The sequence below is a fragment of the Crinia signifera genome, chromosome 6 (genome assembly GCF_055691185.1).
Source record: "Crinia signifera chromosome 6, ASM5569118v1, whole genome shotgun sequence".
NCBI lineage: Eukaryota > Metazoa > Chordata > Amphibia > Anura > Myobatrachidae > Crinia > Crinia signifera.
Genome location: NC_139222.1, coordinates 226,084,751 through 226,111,872, shown reverse-complemented (window position 1 = coordinate 226,111,872; position 27,122 = coordinate 226,084,751). Strand labels below are relative to the sequence as shown.

At 42.9% G+C, this 27,122-nt stretch overlaps 1 protein-coding gene across 3 annotated transcripts; it reads left to right on the top strand.

The window, feature by feature from the left end:
* RPP30 (ribonuclease P/MRP subunit p30) lies at positions 1 to 27,068 on the top strand. 3 transcript variants are annotated; one of them, XM_083149027.1, is made up of 12 exons: positions 1 to 96; positions 3,577 to 3,659; positions 5,602 to 5,657; positions 6,112 to 6,168; positions 8,478 to 8,552; positions 9,692 to 9,763; positions 11,013 to 11,102; positions 14,264 to 14,380; positions 15,776 to 15,805; positions 19,022 to 19,059; positions 20,964 to 21,043; positions 26,869 to 27,068. In XM_083149027.1, exons 2-12 carry the CDS (start codon positions 3,578 to 3,580, stop codon positions 26,973 to 26,975), a joined length of 804 nt encoding a protein of 267 aa, XP_083005153.1. In that variant the 5' UTR covers positions 1 to 96; position 3,577; the 3' UTR covers positions 26,976 to 27,068. The 3 variants fall into 3 exon arrangements, with proteins under 3 accessions (XP_083005153.1, XP_083005154.1, XP_083005155.1); XM_083149028.1 differs by having other exon boundaries at positions 11 to 100; XM_083149029.1 differs by having other exon boundaries at positions 61 to 153.
* Positions 27,069 to 27,122: the final 54 nt, after the last annotated feature.

The window sequence follows — 27,122 nt, the reverse complement described above, 5'->3', positions numbered from 1 at the left end:
GGGGGAGGAGGAGAATCAGGATATTCCGATAACTTGCACATGGGCGCCGCTGACTTGTCGCAGTTCTACTAGAGCACAGCACGCCAACAGCAGCAGGCAGGTAGCCGGGTCACAGGATACACTGCAGCCGATGTAGTAACAAAACCGATTTGAGTAAATGACATTATTAATTGTTAGCTCTGGAATAATTCAGTGATTAGCGCCCCAAATTGTGCATCACTGGCACAATGCAGATTATATTAACCGCTGTATTATACTGTACACATAATACCTATATTGCAGCAGGCAGTGATTGCACCAAGTCTGCAGCTCTGTTCTCATGTCCTCTATTAATGATCTCTATCATCAGTATTATCGGGTATGGGTAAAATCCGGAATCGGATAAGACACCGGAATGCCGGACTGGACATCAAACTCTGCATTCCGGAGCTTGTAGTATCCGGTCCGGGGGTGTCCTGTCCGGGGGTGCTCCATCTGATGAGGCTGCTCTCGCACCTGTCACCTGGGAGAGGAGAGGGGGGAGAATACAGCCTCACCGCATGGTCCGGGGGTGTAATAAAAACTGGAATGTTCCAGACCACACAGAGGCTGTAATCTCCCCTTCCCCATGTCCCTGGTGTGAGCAATCACAGGCATCCCCCCGGACGAGACACCCCCCCGCATGGGACACCCCTCGGACCAGACACTATAAGCTCCGGAATGCAGAGTTTGATGTCTGGTCCGGCGTTCCGGTGTCTTATCCGGGTCCGGTTTTTACTTAGTCCCAGTATTATCTCAGCTTAACTATCCTAGTTGTAGGTGAAAGATATATGACTGAAGGGTTCATCCACATCAACTCAGAATAAGGGCGAGATTTACTAAGCCTTGAAAAGTGTTAAAATGGAGAGTGATAAACCACCAACCAATTAGCTCCTACCTGTCATTTTTCAAACACAGCCTGTGAAATGACAGGTAGGAGCTGGTGGTTTATCACTCTCCATTTTATCACTTTTATCACTTTTTAGTACATCTGGCCCTAAGACCCAGCTATAAACCCATGAATCAGGCCCAAAGTTTTTAAGTGCAGATCAGACTAGAGGCCTAATTCAGCAGAGGTCGAATAAGTGATCCCATGCACCGTTTCCCAATGTATGTGTGCGGTTTCCCAAACAGGACCAGTTCTGCTCATGTGCAGCATGGGGTCTGCGATCGCAATGGTATAATGCAAATGCCTCTACCTGATTGACCAACAGAGGCATTCACAGTGAGAGATGGGGGTCCTCTCCCTACCATTTTCCATTCAATGGCAAGCCGTCCTGCTCAAGGGCGTAACTACCATGGGTGCAGGGGGTGCAGCTGCTATGGGGCCCAGAGCTGAAAGGGGCCCATTTTGCCTGTCAAAGTATCATATGCTATATACATTTTTCAGCATTAGGTGATAAATAGGGGCCCTTAAATACTTTTGCTATGGGGCCCACATGTATCTAGTTACGCCACTGGTCCTGCTCCTGGCAAGTCTGGGTAAAGTCAGATTTAGGCTGCAGTGATGGTCGCAATGTTCCTCTAGAACTTTGATGCAATTTCAGTTTTAAGAAATTGCAAATGCAGGCAGGGGATGGTATGCGTCTCCTGCGTTTGCATTGCTATGCATATGCTAAGCTTCTGCGAGCAGCTTGGCATGTGCGATCCATTCTGAATTAGGCCCTATGTTTGAGGTCATCTGAATTAATTTCCCCAAATGCATCAACATTGGTACTAGTTTTGGTCTCCTAATCTTTATCCATATAGGTTTAATAAGGCCCATATGACTGTCCACATTTCAGAATGCAATACTGCTTTTATTTTGGTTACCCAAAGCAATGTTTTTGTTTTATTTATTTAAAAAGGTTAGGTCAGTGGTTCCTAAACTGTATGCCGTGGCACCCTGGGGTGCCCCAGAGTACTTGCAGGGGTGCCTTGGATTGTTGGTCCAGGACCAATTCATATTATTTTTCAAACTTTTTTGATGGTATAACAGGCAAAACCAGTGCCTGTGGCTGCATATCATAAAATATTTAATTATTCATATAGCGCACACATATTCCACAGCGTTTTACAGAGAATATTTGAACATCAGACCCTGCCCAAGGGGAGCTTACAATCTATATTCCCTAACACATATACACGCACACATTCATGCTGGGGTTAATTATGTTGGAAGCCAATTAACCTACCAATTTATTTTGGATTGTGGGAGAAAATCGAAGGCCCCGGAGGAAACCCAGGCAACCACGGGTAGTATATTCAAACTCCACACAATTAGAGCCATGGTGGGAATCGTACACATGACCTCAGTGGTGTGAGGCAGTAATGCTAACCATTACACCATCCGTTTTGACAAACAGAAATTAATCCTATCACTGCATACTTGAACATAAGGCTATAAACAAAATTTACTTAATTATATATTTTTCTCTAAATTTCTTAGTTCAAAACTTTTGGCCTAGGGGTGCTGTGAAAAATGTTATGGTACGCTAGTTTTGAAACCACTGGGTTAGGTGATAAAAAGCTCATAAGAAATTACAGGGATATTGGCCTTCTTGAAGGGATACATACGGCTGACTGGTGGTCAGCATGCCAGTAATCAGAATCCCAATGGAGGGAATTCTGACAGAGGTGAGGTAAGTATATTTTTACCCTCTCTCTTCTAGCAGCCTAATACCCCTTTCACACCAGAAATGCAGAGACCATCCCAGGAATTAAATTCCAGGGGCATTCCTGGGTTGGGCCCCATTTACACATGCTTTTGAAGCAGGGACATCCTAGGTCGACACCTTTCATACTGAGCACAGGATGACCCTGCATTTCTATGAGAATGTCATGAGAAATTGACTTTTTTCAGCCTACAAAGATGAGATCATTAGAGAGAGGGAGAGAGGGCCTTTGCAGACATTGCAAGCTTTCAGGGGTTAAATAGCACTGCTGGGGTCTGTTGTGCCACAGAGCTTGCACAGTGTCTTCCTGCACACTGTGTGATGCCTCTGCGTGTCTCTGGAAATCCACAACAGGAAGTTGCCCTGCATAGCCAATCAGCAGAGGCAACACGGGAAGGAGGGACATGTCCCTGCACCTTTTACACCAGCCAGTAACCCTGGAAGGTCCAGGGAGAAACCCTGGTAGCTAGCAGGGTTGAAATCCAGGGGCATTGTTCCCTGGGTTTTGGCCCGGGACCATTTCACACCAGCACTAGTCCCCTGGCCCCACCTCCCCGCGGCCTGACTCTTACCCATGCACCCGGCCTCCTGAACCTAAACCACCATCCCTGCAGCATAATCTGAAGTCGTCGCCCCCCTCCCCCAGCAGTGGCTAATCCACACCCCCCATCCCTGGCCGCACGCCTTTCTTCCTGTATACATACTGATCGCGATTCAAGCTAACGGGATTTCCAGTGTCGGCATTCGGCTCCACTTGATGCTGCGGCAGCAGTCAGAAATATTATTGGAGAAGTTCTTAATATATTTGTGATTTGCCAGGAACCCTATAACTTTACATAATCCTCCCTACCCATTCAAAGGTTCACACTAGAATCAAGTTAATGTGTCCTGCTTCTCATTTCAGAATGACGGTGTTTGTAGACCTGAATATTACGAACTGTACTGAAGTAAAGAAGTTACAGAATATTATTGAAATGGCAGCACACCGTAAGTGTCACAGAGTCTGTAAAAGCAAACTTTCACATATAGCCGTTCTTATGGAAAAATACCATAGAGGGAAATAACTGCTGTTCATCCAATACTATACATCGTAAACTCTACATGTCATACTAAACAGTTCAATATAGGGTAACAGGCCCCCATTTCAATTATGTCTTTGAAATTAAATGGCTCTCTAATAGTCAAGCTCCTGTGGGGGAGTTATCTGGCGACCAATAGCTTGCAGGATTGCCCTTCCCTCTAGGCATTGGGATGCCATGCAGAGTTACATGAGCAAGCAATAAAATAAACTGTACGTTATAACATACTAATAGCTAGTCATCAACTTCTGATAGTCCCCAGTCTATGTTCCACAGTTGCTGAAGAGGGTGGTCATCATCTTTTAAAAAGGCAACTTTAAAACTCACTGGGAATATAAAGGGAATCTGTAATGTTAATGTTATCTTGTTTATATTTACACAATTTCTCCTTCATCCACTAGGGGACATTGGGCGTGATGAGTGGTGCATATCACTTTCTTTTATGATGTTGCTTATACATATCCCTGAGTAGTAATATTTTAATCTTTGGTACTTGTTTCCTAGCACGGCGCCCATTGGGTCCAATCGCATACCTTTACTTAAGGTATGCGATGGGACCCGACCGACCCGATTTCGGGCTTTTTTACAGCTTTCCTGACAATTGTAAAATCGGGTCCACCGCATGCCATTATAATGGTATGCGATGCGATGGACCCAATTTTACATAGGAACCAATGTTAAATGGCCCCCCATACCCGATTTTTGATTGTATACCCACCCTGATGGGTAATTTGTATGTCAAATGCCCCCCCATTGTTAACGACACCCACAATGAACGCCAACCCGAAGCGGGGCGAGCGGCGGCGGTACGCGTCTTCCGACCTTTTCATACCCCCACTATCCGCGTCGGCGTGGAGTTGATTTTATATAGTGTGGCGAGCCACCGAGCCCGAAGCGTGGCGAGCGCAGCGTAATACCTGTGAAGTAATGCGCGTCCCCTCGCGGGGCTCGCTGCGCTCGCCACGCTTCGGGCTTGATGGCTCGCTGCGCTCGCCACACTATATAGAATCAACTCCACGCCGCCGTGTATAGTGGGGGTATGAAAAGGTCGGAGGACGCGTACAACCTTAAATGGTAGAAGTAAACAATCTCATATTTAGAGTATCCAAGTTCCAGACAGGCATCAGTAATAGTATAGCAGTCCTACCAAGTTACAAGTCCAGAAGGGAAGCTATATAATACATAAGTGCCTCAGAGGGTTATACGTGTAGAATTTTTAAATATGGTAGGCTTGCCTGAAGAGGTGAGCTTTCAGGGAACACTAGAAAGTTTGGTGGCTAGTGGAGAGTCTTATTGTGCGTGGAAGGGCATTCCATAGGATGGGAGCAGTCCGTTGAAAGTCCTGTAATAGTGAATGGGAGCTAATGATCCATGCAGAAGAGAGACGCAGATCTTATGCAGAGCAGAATGGTTGAGATGGGAGATATTTTGTGATAAGTAAAGAGATATATGCTGGTGCAATTACTAGTAAGTCTGCTCAAAGCAAATGCTTCAAAAGCTAGTCTGCTACCTTGTGATTGCCTCTGTGTTTGTGCATGTGTGAAGAAGCTGTAATTTCACACACAGCCAACAGATGGCAGTTTCAGAGACACAAAAATGGACACTAGCCATATATATAGATGATATAGTAAGTACAGTACTGTAATGTGAAGCATTTTCTATAGCTGTAGTGATCTAGAATGTGGCTTCCAGGTTGGTGGCTGAAATATTCAGAAACTCACCATCAAATGGATCTGTAAAGCAACCAGTTATTTGCAAGTGACCATTATCTTGTTTATATTTACACTTCCAGTTTTATGGTGTTAAACATACTTAATCCTGAGTAGTGAAATGTTATTTTTATTTTCCAGTCGGCTATTCAGCTGTTGCCATAAATCATGTAGCCAACATGGAAGAAAAGAAGATGGTAAGACTTAAAACAGCGGTTTTCTGTGTATTTCCTCCACAATGATACCATGGCTGGTAATCTCATCTACACATTCTGACTGTTATATGGGAACTGTTCACAAGATCACTTAGAGATGTATTACACCATGTAAATGTCAGGTATTCTATTACAATTCATATGTTGTGAAATCTTTACAATCTGCATGCCCTATGGTGCCCTTATTGATAGAGTAACAATGGCAAATTGGAATCACTTGTAAATGTGTAAATCTATACCACACACGTTACATTTAGGGCATGACTGCATCACGCTATAGGGGTAGCGTTCAATCTTCAGTAAAATGCAAGAATCTTAACAGATTGAACATAATACCGTTAAAAAATAATTAAATTCATAGAACCTGGTAGGATAGATCTTAATTTAACCCAGCCTAATGTTTATATACATCGCGGTGAATGCTTTTTTCTTCTAGGAAATTGGAAAACCCATCTCTCCTGCGGATCTATTCCCTTCGCTGCCAACTGTACAGGTATTGACAGGGCCTTTGAGAGCGTGGGGGGGAAAGGGCAGGTACTTTTTATCCAGGCCCGAGTCTGTTGGAGGGGTCCAGGGCCCACTCTCCTCTTCCCCTTTGCAGGGAGTCAAACAGTGGGGAAAGAGATGACCGGCGGCAGCACAGCCTCTTTCCCCAGCTCAGCACACACAGTGCCATGTGCTGAGCTGAGGAGAGAGACATCTGTAGCAGCAGCTTGTCATCTCTCTCCCTCTTGTTTGTTTATTTTTTTCACAAGGCTGTGGCCACACCCCCACCCGGTAGCTACACCCCCTCCTTAATTTACCGGGCCTGGCTGAGCTGTTGACGCCCCTGGGTATTGAGACCAATTTCATAAGGTCATGTTGGCCCTTTAGAGTAGGAATGTGCAGATCCGTATTTATCTGGATCTCAAAATGGGATCTTATTGGCTATCTGGCTGTCACATGTTTTGGAGCCAAAGCATACGACAGCTGATAGCCAATAAGATCCCGTTTTGAGTTTCAGGTAAATCCGGATCTGCACCATCCTCCCTACTTTAGAGTGCATATAAATAAGGTTAAGGGCTAACTCTGCCATGCCTTGAAAAGTGATAAAGTACCAACCATCCATCCCCTGTAATTTTTCAAATACAACCTGTAACATGGCAGTTAGGTGATTGGCTGGCACATTCTCTCTTTTTCACTCTCCAGAACTCCCAAATCTTCAGTTGATTCTTATTCTAAACCAGGTCTTAAGCCAGCCATACATCTACAGATTGATTGTCAGATCGGGCTGGTTGGAACAAAATCCTGGTAATGGATGAGAGCAAATGACAGTTGACTATTTGCTTTGAAATGCTGGAAAACTGCCATTCAGATACTACCAGGTTTTTGTTCCAGCCAGCACAATCTGACAATCGATCTGTAGATGTATGGTCAGCTTTAGGCCCCATACACCCTGCCCCATTTTTTTTAAAGATATCGTTCAGAAGATCACTACTGAGCGATATCTTTAAAAGGAAAAAACAGCTAGTGTGTATGCTCAATATGTTTAATGCTGCACACTTCCATGCATTGTGAGTGCAACCACGCCTCCATCGGCTGAACATCAGCTGTCAATTTTGGCCACGTAGCCAATGACCTGCATGTACTGCGGGGTCCCGGGGACATCACTGAACGATATCGGTAATTTAGTTTGACTAGTGACAGCACCAATATAGTTAATTATATAAGCAGAGCTGCTGGTTGGCTACTGTAAAAGAGTTTCTATACATTGCTGACACCATGTAGAGGTGCAGTGGTACAATCTTGGCACTGCACTCTACCTTATTCTACAGCTGCAGCGGCCTCCTTTATTTATAATTTAAATAAATAAGTTGGTAGATATGATGTACTTATTGGAGGAGGCATTGTCCATGAATAAGTCATAACGGCCCCTAAGCGCATCTATGATGATCCTCTCTTTTTGACTCCTACATTTAAACCAGTGGGGTGGACTAAATATTGCTCAGGATATATACAAAATACACAGGTATAGGTGGAAAAAAAACTTCCTTAAATATTGTAAATAAGGAAACTGTAGTGGTCTTATCTGTAATAAAACCTCCTTAATGGATTTTCAATATATAGGGGGATATGTATAAAAGCTTGCAGAGAGATAGTAAAGAGAGAGAGTGTCGACCAGTCAGCTCCTAACTGCCATATTGTATAGGAAAAATGAGGGACGCTGATTGTTTAGTGCGTTATCTGTATCCAAGTTTTGATACATATGCCCATAGCCCCAATATGATCAATAATGGTTGCATATATATGCTGTAGCCTTGAGTCCAGTTGGCGAAAACGCGCTATATAAATAAAACTTACTTTGTAAGATGTACATTACTCTACCTTAGTGTTCCTGATACTTTTGAGTGAGTCCTCCTCCTACAGCTTCCTCTATCCATTGTATCATAAATGCTACATAATCTGGCTCCAGCAGGGTAGAGAAAATACACAACCCCATAGTACTAAAAATATTAAAAAAAAACAATCCATGTTTTATGAACCATTGGGATACATACGGATGACCAGCGGTCAGAATACTGATGCCAGCGTCCCAATGTAACTATAGTATACTTGTCCACAGTCAAAACATCGACCAGCATTTATGGAAATGCCAGGGATGCAGACAAGTGTAAAATGCTGTACACACTGGCAGACCGTACAACTGTAAATAGGATACATTACCTTATCTTGTTAACTGTATGTGCAATGCTTTAGGTAGTATTGTACACTTGCTGACATTGGGGTGACATTGACCTTCTGTGTTTTGCTTTTTATCTGCAGGGAAAATCGACACCAATCAAAATTCTTACTAGACTAACCATTATAGCATCCGACCCATCTCATTGCAATGTGCTGGTATGTAGACGAACTGCTGCATCCTCCCCTTTTTTTTTCATCTTAGAAGAAAAAAATGGTGTAACCCTTTAAGTGGTCTCTGTGAGAGATGCACAAAATGCCCGTTAAAATTGCCATCTCTGAGATATGTGAGTGATGTGCAAAATATTCTCTAAAAATACCGGCGTCGCTCACATTTGTTATATAAATTCAAATAAAAAATGTTTTGTAAAAAAAAAAAATTATATTTCCTATATAAGGTAAACATTACAGGTCATTATGATGAATAAAAAAGTTTGCTTGCCAATTTTCACACCAATTCTGACAAATTCACTTGGCACTCAAAGAAAAAAAAATGTTATTCTATGGGTTTTTTTCCCCAACCCTGGTTATAAGAAGGGTTAAACCTGGTTGCCCTCTGTATAGTTGGCGACCAGGGTTTAATGTGAATGCAACGGACCTGGGATCGCTGGCGCTCTCAGATTGAACCTGGGTTGCCCATTATATAGATGGCTACCTGGGTTTAATCCTTCTTATAACCAAGGTAGAATTGCTGGGTTGGTCAACATGGGTTTTTCAGTGTGGTGCGTTCACACCATACCTCGACCTTGGTCGACACGTCCACAACCCAGGTTATTTGTGTGATATGAAAGGAAAGTTGACACTCAAGAATGAAAAGAGAAGGCCGCTGAAGCCATCACAACTCATTTGCAATATAATATGCATACACATTTGCAGCCTATATGCAGTAACTGGTGACTGCAACTGCTTAAGTAAGTCTATGGCTTCTCAAACTGGACAGTAGTAGTGAAGCCGGCCCCATGCTTCTCTGCGGACATGTTTGCAATTGCTGAATGGCCATGACTTGCCTGCATCTTTTGCTGCCACTTCCCATTACCTCACGCGAAGGGTCACTTCCTGTCCATTATATACATCCACTGTGATAACAATCATAAAGCCTCTTGCCTCATCTGCAGTGCAATCGCAGCACATGCACAGCCTGACTATAATCGCTCAATTGCAAAACATCGGCATATCGTACAACTCTGAAGGCATAAGTCTGTAGTCTGTATTACCTTTACGCAGTTTGTGTTGGTTTGACTCCATATATTAGCATGACCTCTTTTTTTTCCCCCTCTTTATTCATATTCCTTCGGTAGAGATCAACTTCACCTTTAACCAGGCTGTATGATATTGTGGCTGTCTATCCCAAAACAGAAAAGTTATTCCATGTAAGTTGTTTATGCATGAGACCTTCATATATAGTATTAACAAACTGATTTGACATGACCAGAAATAAAGGTGAATACAGATGAGCCATAACTTGTGCAGAAGTTTGACATAATGTGATCTCTCCTGTATAAATCAGAATGCATTAGATTAGGCTGCGCTACAGATACATTGTCACCTTTGTTTATTACCAGGGGTTAAAGTGAGGGTTAACTCAGTGGAATTGAGTTCCACCACCTGTAATGGTAGGGGGAACTGAGTTCCACCTGAACCGGAGCCCTGGACAGTAGTTCCAACAGAAAAGCCAGTTCCAGCGGCTTCATTTTCTGGCATGGCGTATGTGATGTCATGCTGTCACCACTGCTCAGGTGAATATCAGAGGAGAGGTAGCTGCTGGACAGAAAGGCACATATATGTGTCTTATGTCAGATATATGAAATGGGCACTTACTGCAGACATTTTTTGCTAGGGGACTACTGCTGTGGGCATTATGTGTATAATCAATACTACTGTAGGCATTATGTGCAAGGGATACTACTGTGTGCATACATGTAAAAGAGACACTTATGTGTCATAACATGAATAAGGAGCACTACTTTGTGCTGTAACATATATCAGGGTCACTACATGTGGTGTAATGTGAATATGATTGTGCTGCTGTGTTGCATAATTTAAATTGGTAGTACTATTTTGAGACCACTGTCCCTTTTATAAAGTATCAGAGGAATGGCATAAAGTTTATAGATTGCATGGGGTGCCAAAAACCCTGGAAGTACCCGGGGCTCCACCTAATTGTGTGTGTTTGTGGGGGGGGCGGGGGGGGGGGGGGGTCCGTGGCAGGGTAAATGTGTTCCACCACCCCTTTGGGACCACTTTAAGCCATGTTTATTACTAGTATTGAAACATTGGGTGAAATGTAATAGGATGAGAGTTTCAGAAAGTGAGAGATTTGGTAAGAAATCTCCAGTTTTTTAAAGCGGCAATCATTTACACTGCAACATCAAACTGGTTTTGCAAATCTCTCACTTTCTGAATCTCTCATCCTATTAAATTACCCCCATTATTTTGTTTTAAGGTAACAATTTAATCTACTGTAATATCGTTTTTCAAGCTGTCTGTGTTTTTCTGTTAGCTTTTCCATATGTACAGTATTGCATGCTACTGTTTTATATTAGTAACCATGACTATTGCTTTTAATTCAGTCATTATGATTTCATTTACTTAATGGGCGCTGAATGTCTTTACCATCAGGCTGCCTGCACAAGCATCGATGTGGACGTGATATGCATCAATGTTACAGAAAAATTTCCATTCTTCTTCCGAAAGCCACCTGTAAATGCTGTGAGTTTTATTAAGTAAATAAAATGATTTGTTCAGTGATGTGTTTGATTACAGGGCAGCTCCCAGATCTTGGGAGGCGCTGTTTGTCAGGTGGAATGTTTTTTAGAATTCCTCTTAATTCTTCCTTTTAAGTTTCTCCTTTTTCCCTGTGCCATATGACCTGCTCCAGTTTCCCTTTTATAGAGGCTCTGCTAGGTATATCTGTAAGGCATAACTTTTAGAGACATTATTAAATTATTGTCAAAAACAAATTTGAGTTGTATTTTGCACAGTTATGATTATGATTGAAGGGCAGCACGGACGGTGTAATGGTTAGCATTACTGCCTCACAGCACTGAGGTCATGGGTTCGATTCCCACCATGGCCCTAACTGTGTGGAGTTTGTATATTCTCCCCGTACTTGCGTGGGATTCCTACGGGGTACTCTGGTTTCCTGCCACAATCCAAAAATATACTGGTAGGCTAATTGTCTCCCAACTAAAATTAACTCTAGAATGACTGTGTGTGCGTGTACATGTGGTAGGGAATATAGATTGTAAGCTGCACTGGGACTGATGTTCAAATATTCCCTCTTTAAAGCGCTGCGGAATATGTGTGCACTATATAAATATCTTTTAATAAGAATTGAAGTTCATGTTTAGTACACTACCTATTAAAAACTGACAATATGGAAACTTCTTAAGAAACTTTAAGTACAGATGTGTCCTCAGGTGTCTAGCCTTAATACACAAGATTCCTGTTGCGAGTGAGCCACCCGCTCCCTTTTAGAGTCTTTTTTTATTTATTTTTTGTAGGAAATGCCTCTTGGTTGAAATGCGATGCATCCAGGATGCACCCGGAGACACTTCTAGATCTGTGTGCATTCTACACTGCATCAGAGAGCCTCAGTGGACCTACACGCCAAGAGGGGCTGTTTGGTGTGACTGCTGCAATGATGTATATTTGTTGTAATGTACCCTTTTACACCTATTCCTTTTTTGCCATATGGTGCAAGAAGAATCCTGTCTGCTTTACATATTTTTTACTAGCTGACCCGTCCGTTCCATGGGAAAACCTGGTTGTTTTTTTTTAATTTCCAAAATTACTGTAAAATTTCATCTCATGCTGTGCCAAAGGCCCAATATTGTAATTTGTTAAAACCTTTATCATAATGTTAGAATCTGTGTGCAATTATACTCGATGACAGCAATGAAATCAGGTGTGGGGTTGTTGTTTGAAACACACCGCTCCTGACTTGATAGCTTGTGTGTGTTAATGAATTCCACATCCACTCCTGAGATTTATTTTTTGTGTGTTCTGTGTGTGTGTGGTGTGTGTTGTACTGTTTTTTGTGGGTGTGTTATGTATGTATGTATGTATGTGTGTGTGTAGTGTACTGTACTGCGTTTGTGTGTACAATGGCCTTTATTATTATTATTATTGATCGCAGTACAAATTTGTATGGAAAATGGGCAAATTCATGTGCACTGCAGGTGGGGCAGATGTAACGTGCAGAGAAAGTTAGATTTGTGTACGTTATTTTGTTTCTGTGCAGGGTAAATACTGGCTGCATTATTTTGACACTGCAATTTAGATTTCAGTTTCAACACACCCCACCCAAATTTAACTCTCTCTGCACATGTTACATCTGCCCCACCTGCAGTGCACCTGGTTTTGCCCATTTTCCAAACAAATTTGTACTGCGATCAGATCTGAATAAGGGTCAATGTGTGTGGGATGTGTGGTATATTTATATCCCCAATTATTCCTAATTGTTTAAAGCCTCAGCCATAATGTTAGAATGTGTTTGCATTCATACTCAATGACAGCAGTGAAATCAGGTTTGGTGTTGTTGCTTCGTCAGCTGTTTCCCATATCATCTAACTTTTTTTGTAGATCATCAATCAAGGCAAATTGGTGTATTTTACATTTCTAAGTGCAATTTTCCAAAAACGGCTTTGAGGTGCACACCACCGGGTCCAGAGGTACCTTGCTGCCGAATTTGGCAGCTCTGAGTGACACGGTATCTCCGCAGTGCGATAGACACACACACTCTTCGATTTATTATATAGATTAGGATTACTGCTTTTTCACCAGTCTTACAGTTTTTTCTTAGTTTGCAAATGGTATTCTAGTGGGGTTTTGGTGTAAAATTGCAGATAAGGCAATAATGATGCAGGTAAGCAGAAAAATCCAACAGGAAAAGACTCCCATGCTCATAAAGGAAGATTCATCATATGCCAGGAACGATAACTACAAAAGATTGCACATGACAGGAGCCCACCCAAATAAAATTGCACCGGGGGGGGGGGCGACGACAAATGTCCTAATGTAGCGGTTCTCAAACTGTGGGTTTTGACCATCTCAGTATGGAGTCGTGACACCATGTTGCTGACCGTCCAGCTGATGATGTATTTGATCTCTTAGTGATCCAAGGAGTCTGAAAAATCAGTTGAATTGCCTGATACTTAAGACACCTCGCATCATTTTCTGCCTCCACAATGCTGCCATGCATGTGTGTCCACCATTCTACAGTAACTTGCTGGGATCTTGTAATAATAATTATTTTATAATGGGGTCCCAGAGCAAAAAGTTTGAGAACCCCTGTCTTAATGCAATTTCCCTGTGGGCTTTTTTCCACGTGTGTTTGTTTTTCCACAGTAAGGGCTATTTCACACGCTCCGGCTACTGCCGGACGGCGAAACCCTGCACGGCCAGGAAGCCGGGCCACACACACAGCAGTTTACAATGGTGGGGATGGCCACAGCCCAGCAGCCGTCCCTTCCGGTGGTGGGATCCGACTGTAACCGGGCGGCCGGGCCGTGGCCGTCCCGTGTGAATGGACACAATTGTGTCCATTATTAACTACATTGTGCGGCACGGCATCTGGCCGTGAGGGGTTTTGCCGCCCGGCAGGAGCCGGAGCGTGTGAAATAGCCATAACAGTGATGTATGGAGAGTGTTACTTGCATCTGACCTGGCTGTTGCTACTTCCTTCTTCTGTTTTGTTCCTTGCTGGGCATGCCAGAGTTTGTTTGCTAACAGAGAGGTGTGTGCGTGAGAAGAGGAACTGTTGTGAGATATCATTGTATGCCACTGAGATGAGGTTTGATTATGTTTTAGCACTGATCAATCTTCAGTGCAGTACTTACACTTTTTTTTTTCAATTAATATTATTTTAGGCAATCGAGCGAGGCATCTTTTTTGAGTTGATTTATACGCCAGCAATTAAAGACTCCACTTTAAGGAGATACACAATATCTAATGCGCTCAGCTTAATGCAGATCTGCAAGGGGAAGGTAAGTAATCGTGCAAAAGATAATATGGTAACCTATGTATTTACAGCACATCCGGAAAGTATTCACGGCGCTTCACTTATTCAACATTTTGTTACAGCCTTATTCCAAAATGGAATAAATTAATTTTCCCTCAAAATTCTGCACACAATACCCCATAATGTCAATGTGAAAAGATGTTTGCAAATTTATAAAAAAAAAAAAAAAAAAACATTAAGAAGTCACGTGCATAAGCCTTTGCTCAATACTTGGTTGATGCATGTTTGGCAGCAATTACAGCCTCAAGACTTTTTTAATATGATGCCACCAGCTTGGCACACCTATCTTTGGCCAGTTTCGCCCAGTCCTTTGCAGGACCTCTCAAGCTCCATCAAGTTGGATAGGAAGCGTCGGTGCACAGCCATTTTCAGATCTCTTCAGAGATGTTCAATCGTATTCAAGTCTGGGCTCTGGCTGGGACATTCACAGATTTTCAAAAGGGGAAAAGTTCCAGCAGTCAGTTGGTGTTGCTCACAGGGAGTGACAGAAGAAAAAAAGACCCCTTTTCAGGAAAACACATATAATAAAAATTTAATTATAACTTTTAATACACTTGTAACCTCATATATAAAACATTGAGAAAAATACCTGTACATATTCATTATTGGTAAAACTAGGGTCTATGTTCTAAGCCTTGGAGGTAGATAAAATTAAGTGAATGAACCAACCAATCGGGCCCTAGCTGCCATGTTGCAGGATATTTGACAAGTTACAGTTAGGGGCTGGTTGGTTGGTCTCTCCGAGATCTAGGACAAAGGGCACATTATATCTGCAAAGAGAAGCTTCTAAATATGGTAGATCTGTAAAAAAAGATCAATCCTTAAATCCGACCAGATAGGAGCACATGTTTTACTGTGAATCACCTAACAAATGCTTGTGATTCGACAGAAAGCCTAGTGCTGTGTACACACGGGGTAATATGATTGCTGGGGATATATTGCTAGCAATATATCCCCAGCAATCATATTGCTCAGTGTCTCCTTTTCATCAGCGATGAAAAGGAGACACTGCTACGTGGCGGAGGAAGAGCGCAGCAGACGCTGCTGCTGTCACTTTGATGGGAGGAGGGAGGAAGCAGCGGCACGGTGATCAACGCTGATCTCCCCGGCGCTGACCTCCCGGCACAGCGATCGCCGGGGAAAGCCGCTGGTCGCAGGAGCATGCTCCAGCGACCATTAGGCAGTGCACACGGGAGCGCGCAGCTGGCGATTTATCGCCAGCTGCGCTCCAAATCACTGGCAATATGGTCGCTCAGCGACCATATTCCCAGCGATTTCACATGAAATTGCACCCGTGTGTAATCACCTTAATTCTACCAGTTGTAGCTTTACTATGATAAACTTTTTATTTATATTTCAGAACATAATTATTTCAAGTGCTGCAGAACGGGTACGTTCAGTTCCATTTTATAAAGATATATTTTCACGGGTTGGGATCATTTGGTCTATTGCATTATGGTCGAAAGTCATTAGGTCGAATCCATTAGGTCGACATGCTAAAAGGTCAACATGACTCTAGGTCGACATGGGAAAAGGTCGACATGATTCTAGGTCGAAAGGTCATTAGTTCGACAGGTCATTAGTTCGACAGGTCATTAGTTCGACAAGGTCATTAGTTCGACATTGTCTATGTCGACATTCACAAGGTCGACATGGGGTTTTTCACTGGTTTTTTACCTGAATGTCAACACAGTCGACATGGACACAGTTTAAAGTGCACTGCATCCCCTCGCATCGCTCGCTGCGCTCGCTATGCGTCGGGCACGGTGCCTCGCTACGCTCGGCACACTATTTTATTCTCCCGCCACGCCCTAGTGGATGGTAGGGCATGAAATACCGCCTGTCGGCACATGTTGGCTCAAAAAACAGTGAAAAACTCCATGTCGACCTTGTGAATGTCGACATAGACAATGTCGAACTAATGACCTTGTCGAACTAATGACCTTGTCGAACTAATGACCTGTCGAACTAATGACCTTTCGAACTAGAATCATGTCGACCTTTTCCCATGTCGACCTAATGGATTCGACCTAATGACTGTCGACCATAATGCAGTAGACCAAATGACCGCATCCCATTTTCCCTTGTGTCTATTGTTTTCATGTATATATTACTGAGCACTGAAATTTGTTTTACTGTTTTTTTTTGTTTTGTTTAGAAATTTTGTTTTCAGTATTTGTGTGTTTATCATTGTGTGATAAAGAACAGAATATAAATGTGTAGAAGGTAGAACATAATTGGAAAAATAAATCCTTATTAGCTCTTAAAGCTTTCCCTTGAAATAGAGAAATGATTACAGTAGTTTATTCTTAACCAAGATTCAGGAACTTGCATAATGGGTTCTCGTTTTAGGATACCTACAGTATATGGCTAGACATGCTGCGGATTTAAAAAAAAAAAAAGTCTTAAAGAGAATAACGCAGCCCATCAAAAAAAAAAATATGTCAGTTCCTAAGGATGTTTGAACAAATTCAGGTCATATTTGGTTTGCTGAATTCAAAAACGAAAGTAAATTGGCTCTAGTTTTTGAGATAGTACCCTCAATTAAAAGGAAACTTAGGCCCTTATTCAGATCTGATCACAGTACAAATTTGTTCTCAAAATGGGCAAAACATTGTGCACTGCAGGTGGGGCAGATGTAACCTGTGCAGAGAGAGTTACATTTGGGTGGGGTGTGTTGAAACTGAAATCTAATGTGCAGTGTAAAAATAATGCAGCCAGTATTTACCCAGCACAGAATCAAAATAACTTGCACAAATCTAACTCTATACATGTTACATCTGCCCCACCTGCAGTGCACATGGATTTCATTTTGAGAACAAATTTGTTCTGCGATCAGATCTGAATAAAACATGCAAATGGGAGTCGACCAGATCATTCTAGAAGATGAGATTACTGAATATTCTAGGTGTTCAATCCATGACTGTTGGAGAATATTCCACCTCCATATATCCGGCTACTGTCTGTTGACAGTTGAGTGGTTTGCATGGTCTGTTTTTACTAGTTTTTCATCCATTTATCTAATAAATTTGAGTTAATCTAGAATAACCAATTATATTCTGCATCAGCACCACAGATTTACCCCATTATTGCCCTGTGTCTGATAAGATTAGAAATTGAGTGAGTGTAGATAAATGTAATAATTGATTATCAGAGGCACTGTCCCAATAATTACTTTGTGACTATACGAGCAGACTATTTGGCGTTCAAAAGAATATATGATCACAGAACACTTCCATGATTACGATCTCTGTATAATCTACTTTAGGGAGTAGATTAAATTACTTACTAGTTACTTACTAGTGCCTCTGGACTGGCTTCAGTTGACTATGCTGGATATGTCTCTGAGGCTGATTTCTGCTCACAGCCTATATAGAGAGGTCAGAGGTCAGCCTACCATAATTGAACATAAGAGATTATCATTCACAATTCCACAGGTAGTTTGTACCATGTGTATATCAATATGCAGCATTTTGTATTTCACTGCCTCAATGGGGCCGATGGTTCCCTTAATCTATAATGATGGCCGTTCACACACAAGTCTCTGCAAATTGGCATGAAATTTGTATTGTCTGGCTGCAAACTTGCACACTTAAGTGATCTGTTATAAATCATTGCTGTCTATATATGTGATGTTATCTGATAAACACTGTCGGGGTCCTGACAGCCAGCACTACATAGACAACTGTTTGACATGGAGACCATGTGAAAGGGTCTGATTGCATAAGATGTTCATTAACCACTTGCCTGGCATGGCTAAATCATTTGCAAAAGCACAATAAGGTGCATTATCCGATCACAGCCTCCTACGCTAATCTTATGGGGCCTACACATGCGGTGATTTTCGCCCATTTTCTAAGCGATCTGGCAAGATCGCTTATAAAATTACCCACATCGCTCCGTGTGTACGGCCATAGCAATGTGCGGCCCCAAGCATCACTATCACCGGGTGATTAAGATCCTCCATGCAGGATAAATCTAGTTAGATCATCATTCAGGGCCAGTGTTCTCACCGGAGAACACTGGCCCTGACAGACCGCTCAGCACACATCGCTGGCACATCGCTGTGCAGCGCTCAATGGAGAACACTGGCCCTGACAGACCGCTCAGCACACATCGCTGGCACATTGCTGTGCAGCGCTCACCGGAGAACACTGGCCCTGGCAGACCGCTCAGCACTCATCGATGTGCAGCGCTCACCGGAGAACACTGGTCCTGGCAGACCGCTCAGCACACATTGCTGTGCAGCGCTCACTGGAGAACACTGGCCCTGACAGACCGCTCAGCACTCATCGCTGTGCAGTGCTCACTGGAGAACACTGGCCCTGACAGACCGCTCAGCACACATCGCTGTGCAGCACTGTGTGCTTAGCGATCTTGTTGAGCGCTCTACATTGCTCAGCAGTGTCGCCCTGTGTGTAGGCCTCTTTACCTCTCTCAGAGATCTCCCGCCCCTTCTGCTTCCCTGCACTCTCCCAAAATTAAAGACCTAGTTCAAAAAAGTTCTCCAGTACAGTTGATGTTACCTGTTCCAAGTGTAGGCCATTTGTATTTTTACTTCTTTCTATAAAAATGATCCTATTTTTTTTATTTTTTTTATTTATAGCCGCTTGAACTGAGAGGTCCTTATGATGTTGCCACCTTGTATCCTTTTTTAAAACATTTAAGAATATAATTAGTACAGTATTTGTTGACATTGTTTTCTTTTCTCTTAAATGTATATTCTCTATTAGATAAAAGCCTTGAAAGCTGCTACAGGCTGAGTATCCCTTGTCCATTATCCCAATTATTCCAAAAAACTATACAATCCAAAATGTACTTTATTTTTTTGCTAAAACCCTACTGTAACTGGCGCTGCTGGGGACATCTGTAACTGGCGCTACTGGGGACATCTGTAACTGGTGCTGCTGGGGACATCTGTAACTGGCGCTGCTGGGGACATCTGTAACTGGTGCTGCTGGGGACATGATGTGTAACTGGTGCTGCTGGGGACATGATGTGTAACTGGCGCTGCTGGGGACATGATGTGTAACTGGCACTACTGGGAACATGATGTGTAACTGGCACTACTGGGAACATGATGTGTAACTGGCACTACTGGGAATATGATGTGTAACTGGCATTACTGGGGACATGATGTGTAACTGGCACTACTGGGGACATGATGTGTAACTGGCACTTCTGGGGACATGATGTGTAACTGGCACTACTGGGGACATCTGTAACTGGCATTACTGGGAACATGATGTGTAACTGGCATTACTGGGGACATGATGTGTAACTGGCATTACTGGGGACATGATGTGTAACTGGCACTACTGGGAACATGATGTGTAACTGGCACTACTGGGGACATTTGTAACTGGCATTACTGGGGACATGATGTGTAACTGGCACTACTGGGGACATGATGTGTAACTGGCACTACTGGGAACATGATGTGTAACTGGCATTACTGGGGACATGATGTGTAACTGGCATTACTGGGGACATGATGTGTAACTGGCACTACTGGGGACATCTGTAACTGGCATTACTGGGAACATGATGTGTAACTGGCATTACTGGGAACATGATGTGTAACTGGCACTACTGGGGACATGATGTGTAACTGGCACTAAATAGTAATAGTACACAAACTTTTTTTCATGTTTTGTAACCTTGTTTCATGCACAAATAAAATATATTTGTGTGTATTTCATGTGTTTGATGTGCTTATACAACATAAATGCAAGATACTTCAAAATACCTCATTCAAATATAAAAATATTCCAAAATACGGAATAATCCGTTATCCAAAATTCTTCTTGTCCTGAGCATTTTGGATAAGGGATACTCACCCTCTAATAGGAATCAGCTTTATGACACTTTTTATGATGGACTTGTTTTTGCTAGAACACTTCAATGACAGTAATCCCCAGGAGCTAAAACTTAAGTACATATTACTGAGAGGTTGTAGAGTTCACACTGTACTGTAATTTTCATCTGTCAATCAGATGTCGGCTTCCTTTTGACCACCCTAGATTGCTATTTTAGCTATATCGCATTGCTGTAGGTAAACCGTATCATTCTTTTATTATACACTAGCAGTGTTATTGTTATCCATGGTATATTTGTAGCTGCATGTTATATGTACACTATGCCCCTATAGCACCATCCTTCATCGCACTATCCCAAATGGAAGGGAATGTTTGATTTAGCCTGTAACTTTTCTTTTTTTCAACTTGTCCTAAGATCTTTTGTATCTCCTTAAAGGTCCATGCAATGCACTCACCTTACTGAGAGTACTAGCCTTCATATTTTGAGACAACATTTATAAAGTTACCTACTGTGCCAAGAATATTTGAATAGAAGTGAATTCTAATTTGTATATTATGTTTTGATAACCGATGGCGTATATTGATTTTGGCAGTTACAATTTTGGGTGTTGCTTAGACTTCGGAATTCTCCCATGCTGCCAGATATGATTTATTCTTTTAAAAAATGATGTTGAATACCATTGTTGGGTGGAATGATCTCATAGTGTACAGTCCTGAACTCACGAACAGAGGCTTGCTGTTTGGATTGTCAGAAGCAGCAGCCAAGTCTGCCCTGTCTGTAAACTGTCGCTCTGCCATTCTTCATGGTGGTAAGTTTATTTTATACGTGTCACTTGGCAGAAATTGCCTCTATGCGTGCCCATGTCATGTTTACCAATATCCTTTATCATAAACAAAAAAAAGTGGCTAAGACCAACTAACAATATGAATGAAAATGTAAAAGAAACTAAATTTAATATAACTTAGTATTTGTGCTGCCATAGACATTATATAGTCGTATTTCGTGTACACACGGTGAGATTTACCCTTCGATTTTGACTATATAGTCAAAATCGGTATCGCATTTAAATCGAATGGGGATCTAATATGGTTTGAAGATTTCAATCCCATTTCAATGCTGATGCGCATTACCTCCCATTTAACTAAAATCAAATAGACAGTGCAGCCATGACTGTATAGTACAGATCTGTACTATATGGTCAAAATGAAATGCGTGCGTTTAGCTTGCCGTGTGATTCGATCCCGATCAAATAGCCAGGCAATCGCACCGCGTGTACACAGCATAGCAGCCTCTGCTGGACCAGTGGTTTTAGTTTCTAAATCAATTGGTTCTACAGATGGAGCTGGGCTCCCTCTTGCTGGCGAATTGCCAGAACGTCACCGCTGGCGATCCGCCAGCAGCTCGGCGTCCATCTGACTGAGACGCGCGTGCGTCTCAGTTTCCGGGAGGCGGGGCGATGGGAACCCTGTTCGTCTCCGCTTCAGGGAGACGGACAGGGTTAGGGGGGGGGGGGAGGCGGTGGGGACCCCGGGTGACCGCCGGCAAGCCGGCGGGGACCCGGGGGAGCCGTCGGAAGGGGACGCGCGCGCATCTCGTGCGCAGATACAGATGGGGAATGGCGGCTGGCGTCGCCATCCCCTGCAAAGAAGAGACCCGCTCCATCTGTATTTCACAGGTTCTCAAAGATGGTCCTCAGGACCCCTCACAGTGCAAGTTTTGCAGGTCTCCTCACAGAATCAAGTGAAATAATTAGCTCCACATGTGGATCTTTTAAAATGGGTGTCAGTCAGTAATGAGTGCACCTGTCGGGTGACCTGCAAAACATGAACTGTGTGGGGTCCTGAGGACTGAGTTTGAGAAACACTTTTCTATTTCATGCTGAGTCTGCTATGTTACCTGCTAGTACCACATGGCAGAACATATTATCGGTTGTATAACAGAAATAGGAGAGGAAACAAGAATCAATACACTGAAACTTATGTTATTAGTATGATATCTTAAATACATTATGGCAGTGGTTTCCAAACTGTGTGCCATGGCACCCTGGGCCTTAAATTAGTGGTCCAGGACCAATTCAAATTATTTATGGCCAGTCTAACAGGCAAAACCAGTGCTTGTTGCTGCAAATCATAAAATATGTCGGTCAAACAGAAATGAATCTTGATCATCACATAATTAGATGATGAAAAACAATTTAGTTAATTTAATATTATTTTCTAAATTTCTCAGATAAAATACTTTGGCTTAGGGGTGCCATGAAAAAAATTATGATACTCGAGGGTGTCAAAAAAGTTTGGAAACTACTGTTCTACGGATTCAAACATATGTATTACCAGTGATCAGTGTGTAAAATTGCATTGAAATCCCCTTGTTCAGTTGCAGCCTATAGTATGTTTTTTTGCTTTATTAAAGAGAGTTTTTTTCATAGTAAAAAGTGGTATTGTTGTACATTTTGCACCACCAACAAGTAAAACTGATATAGGAATAGATGTAGGATGTATCCTTGTTGTCCTCTGCGCAAATGATATAATAATAATGCCTGTTTCCATTTTTATTCTCACAAAATTTTAAACAAACTAAAATATTTTCTGAACAGTATAAAAAACTGTTTAAGGAAAAAAGGCCAAGAAAGGTGTGTATACCTGCATTTCTATTTTTTTATTAAAGAACCCATCCATAAGGGAAAATGTGCGTAGTATATATTTTTAGCATTATGTAGTAAGCTTTAAATGCTAGTTAAATATTCCATGGCCAGTCAGTAAGTCATGTTGGGTATTGCAGCTGATCACTGTTCTGTGATATACATTTAGGGGATAATGCACACCTATTTGCCTTTCACAAAGCATTGGCAGGCTAGGCTGGACCTGTAGTCGTACCGGGTGCCGGACGAGTTTCCGATAGGCAATTCTCCGACAACGATTACACCGACAATAAAACACAGACACACAATTGTCAGACAACTGCTTAACTCCGACAACTGAAAAACACAGACACACAAAAGTCAGACAATACAAACACCGACACCATGGATATCCTGACAAATAAAACCCAGACAACACAAACATAGACAATAACTACACCGACACCCCAAAAAACCGACACAGCATATGACGTTTTTATTGGTGTCTGATGTATGTTGTGTCGGCCCTATAAACTGTCGGTCAAATAAGTGTCGGTTTTATTGGTGTCTGATGTATGTTGTGTCGGCCCTATAAACTGTCGGTCAAATAAGTGTCTGGTTTATGCGCTGTCGAACTATTCATGGTCTGTGGTTCAGCTGTCGGAGAAATATGTGTTGGTCTTATTGATGTCTGACTAATGTGCTTGTCAGACTAATGTGTGTCTATTTAAGATTACTGTCTCATATATATTTGTCGGGATTTCTGTGGTGGTGTCTGACTACCGCTGTCGGTCAATGTACTGTCGGACAATTCATTGTCGGAACGCTATACCACACCCGTCTTACCGATAAAGACAATATTACTTCTTATACTATCACAAGCAATCACCCATCGCACAGGGGTTTGGGGTACAGCCTTGGGGGTTTAGCTCAGGCCTGCGGTACACTGGAGAGGGGTATACCTTTATTGGGGTTAGTCCCCACTTCCGCAGGAATCCCCAGTCTGGGCTGCCTAGTCAGGGGAGTTAATGCTTTGCCTACCTACCAAATGGTAAAAAATTGATTATTGGATCGACCACTGAAGGTCGACACCTGAAATATGTCGTCATGGGTTGGAAGGATGACACAAGCATTATTTGGCAATGGGAAGCTTGACCATGGACATGAATATTTTGACCTGTCAAGTGTTTTCCCTGGTTGTGGTATTACCTACTTCTAGTGGTGCCTCGTGCTAGTTCTGAAAATACAAAATACAATTGTTTTTCCCCCATATTTTATATAAACAGGGCCAGCTCAAAGAGCCTGGGGCTGGTTATGCTTTATGGGGTAAGAGGATGCTTTATTGTGGTGTTAGGAGTCCAAACATAGAAGGAGAGGTGTGGGATAGTAGTACTGCTCATTATTTACTTTTTAACATGTGACGAGGTAAAATGATGATTGAGGTGATGTATGGACACTTTCATAGTTTGCAGACCTAGGGCGGGATGCTATATAGCAGAAATGCGGTAAAAACCCCGTTTTCGGGGTTTCTACCGCATTTCTATATGCTATATGCCCCCTCCGCAGTGTCAGCGCTGCGGAGGGAATCGCCAGCTAAAGCTGGCGAATCCCTGCAGAAGCCTATGGGCTTCTTACCGCAGCGCTGTTTGAGGGATCCGTCACGGATCCCTCCCAGCGTGCCCTGCGGCCGGCGCCGGGGTCTGCGCATGCGCAGATGGACTCCCGGGTCACAGACCCGGAAGTCCAGCGCCGGCACCGCATCGCAAGGGACAGCGCTTATCGCAAGAGCTGTCCCTTGCATGAATAACGGCATATGTTATAGCATATGCCGTTATTACTAATGCGGTAGCCGGCGAAGGGGGCCGCGGATGTTACAACATCCCGCCCCTAAACTTTAGATGGATACATCTGCGGATCACTAGAAACTCGGTATTGAATGGGCAAAGTTAAATTGATTGGGAAAACAATAAAACAGGGAACAAATCACAGAGGGACCGATGCACTAAGCTTCAAAAGTGATAAAATGGAGAGTGATAAACAACCAGCCAATCAGCTCCTGGCTGACATTTTTCAAACACAGCCTGTGACATGACAGGTAGGAGCTGATTGGCTGCCTGTTAATCACTCTCCATTTTATCACTTTTGAAGCTTAGTGCATCTGGCCTAGAATCTGTAAAACAGTAAGTTGTGATTGCTGATATTTGGGGGCCTTTAGAACTTTGGAAAACCACCAAATAATATGAATAAATTTATTAAAACATCCCTAGAATAATCCCCAGTTTAATTGACCTTCCAAGGTAGGTTGCATGGGATACGGTCACTAGGTCGACCCTTTTTAGGTCACCACTGAAGGTCGACAGGGCCAGAAGGTCGACAATGGGAAGGTCGAGCGCCAAAAGGTTTTTCTGGAGCTGACATGTGCCGACAGGTGGTATTTCACACCCTACACACTATGGCATGGTGCGAAAATATAATCGTTTTGCTGAGAGCATCTAGGCACCGTGCCCAAAGCATGACTGGCAGACGTGGTACACTTAGGCGGTGTCCATGTCACCTATGTTGACTTTCAGGACCAAAAAAAAGTGAAGACTCACATCGACCTCTTGAAAACCCCATGAAACGTGAAAAACTCAAGTCAAAATATTAATGTCGACTGTCAAGCTTCCCATTGTCAAATAATGCTTGTCATCCTTCCAACCCATGTCAACATATTTCAGGTGTCGACCTTCAGTGGTCGATCCAATACATATCAACCTAAATAGGGTTGACCCAATGACACATATCCGGTTGCATTGCCTTGTTAATGCTCGTGGAGTATAGATTTGAGCAGCTGGGTTAATCTATTGCAGTGGTTCTCAACCTCGGTTCTCGAGTACCCCGAACAGTTGATGTTTTTCAGGTCTACACGCAGAATCACAAGTGAAATTATTAGCTCCACCTGTGATCTTTTAAAAAGTGTCAGTGAATAATGAGTGCACATGTGCACCTGCCAGGTGGCCTGGAAAACTTGCACTGTTGGGGGTACTTCAGGACCGAGGTTGAGAACCGCTGATCTATTCTCTGCTTTTAGTGCAAAATTGAACATTATTTTTAATAATACTGTCCTGCAATCTATGATGCCAATATCACAGAAGGGATTTACTCCTCCCCCCCTTCACCCATGTGATAGCATTTCATTTTCAACCATTTGTGTACTGTACTTTAGTCTTGCTGTGCTTTATTTCCACCAAGATGTAGTTACAATTAGAGGTACTTGTGTATTTTGGCGGCGCCCCCGATGTCCGCCGTACGATGAACGTATCGCATCGCATGCCATGTACCCGATGGCATGCGATATGACGCGATTTTGACCCCCTATACGATAAAAAATCGTATAAGCACCCTAATGGGTGCTTACAATGTTAAATGCACCCCCACGCCACCCCCCCACTATAAACATGAACCCGAAGCGTGGCGAGCGGCGGCGGTACGCGTCCTACGACCTTTTCATACCCCCACTATCCACGTCGGCGTGGAGTTGAGAATAGAATAGTGTGGCGAGTGCAGCGAGCCACCGAGCCCGAAGCGTGGCGAGCGCACGCGGATACCTTCACAGGTAAACGCGTCCCTTGCGGGCTTCACAGGTATCCGCGTCCGCTCGCCACACTATTCTATTCTCCACGCCGACGTGGATAGTGGGGGTATGAAAAGGTCGTAGGACGCGTACCGCCGCCCCTCGCGGGCTCGCTGCGCTCGCCACGCTTCGGGTTCACGTTTATAGTGGGGGGGTGGCGTGGGGGTGCATTTAAGATTGTAAGCACCCATTAGGGTGCTTATACAATGTTTAATCGCATCGTATGGCATTGTATGCCATGTACAATAAAATTGTATGCCATCGTGCACTATCGTACGATATCGCGTCGCATCGCATACCATCGTATGCGTTATGGTATGCGGGCGCCGCCAAAATACACAAATACCCAATTAGAAATATGATGTGTATTTTACTGACCATGTGTGTTTTTCTACATCAGAGACCAGGAAGACAGCTTTCGGCATCACATTTACTGTGAAGAAACCAAAATTGGAGGATGATGAACTAGCAACAGAAGAACCAGTATTCAAAAAAGCTAAAAAATAATAAAGTTTCTATAGACATTCAATGCATTTGTATCCAAGTTCCCCACAGTGTTTAGTACTGTATGTGCCAATAAAAGAGAATTTCAAGTGTTAATGTGTCTGCAGGAATTGTGCACAACTTTAGATGAACAAAAACAGTATCTCCAAA

What these genes read in the sequence shown, in the direction of transcription:
- RPP30 (XM_083149027.1), top strand. Translation starts at nt 3,578, where the DNA reads ATGACGGTGTTTGTAGACCTGAATATTACGAACTGTACTGAAGTAAAG. An exon ending in AAACAGAAAAGTTATTCCAT is followed by an intron (nt 9,764 to 11,012) that starts GTAAGTTGTTTA and finishes CTTTACCATCAG; the next exon opens with GCTGCCTGCACAAGCATCGA. An exon ending in CTCTGCCATTCTTCATGGTG is followed by an intron (nt 21,044 to 26,868) that starts GTAAGTTTATTT and finishes TTTCTACATCAG; the next exon opens with AGACCAGGAAGACAGCTTTC.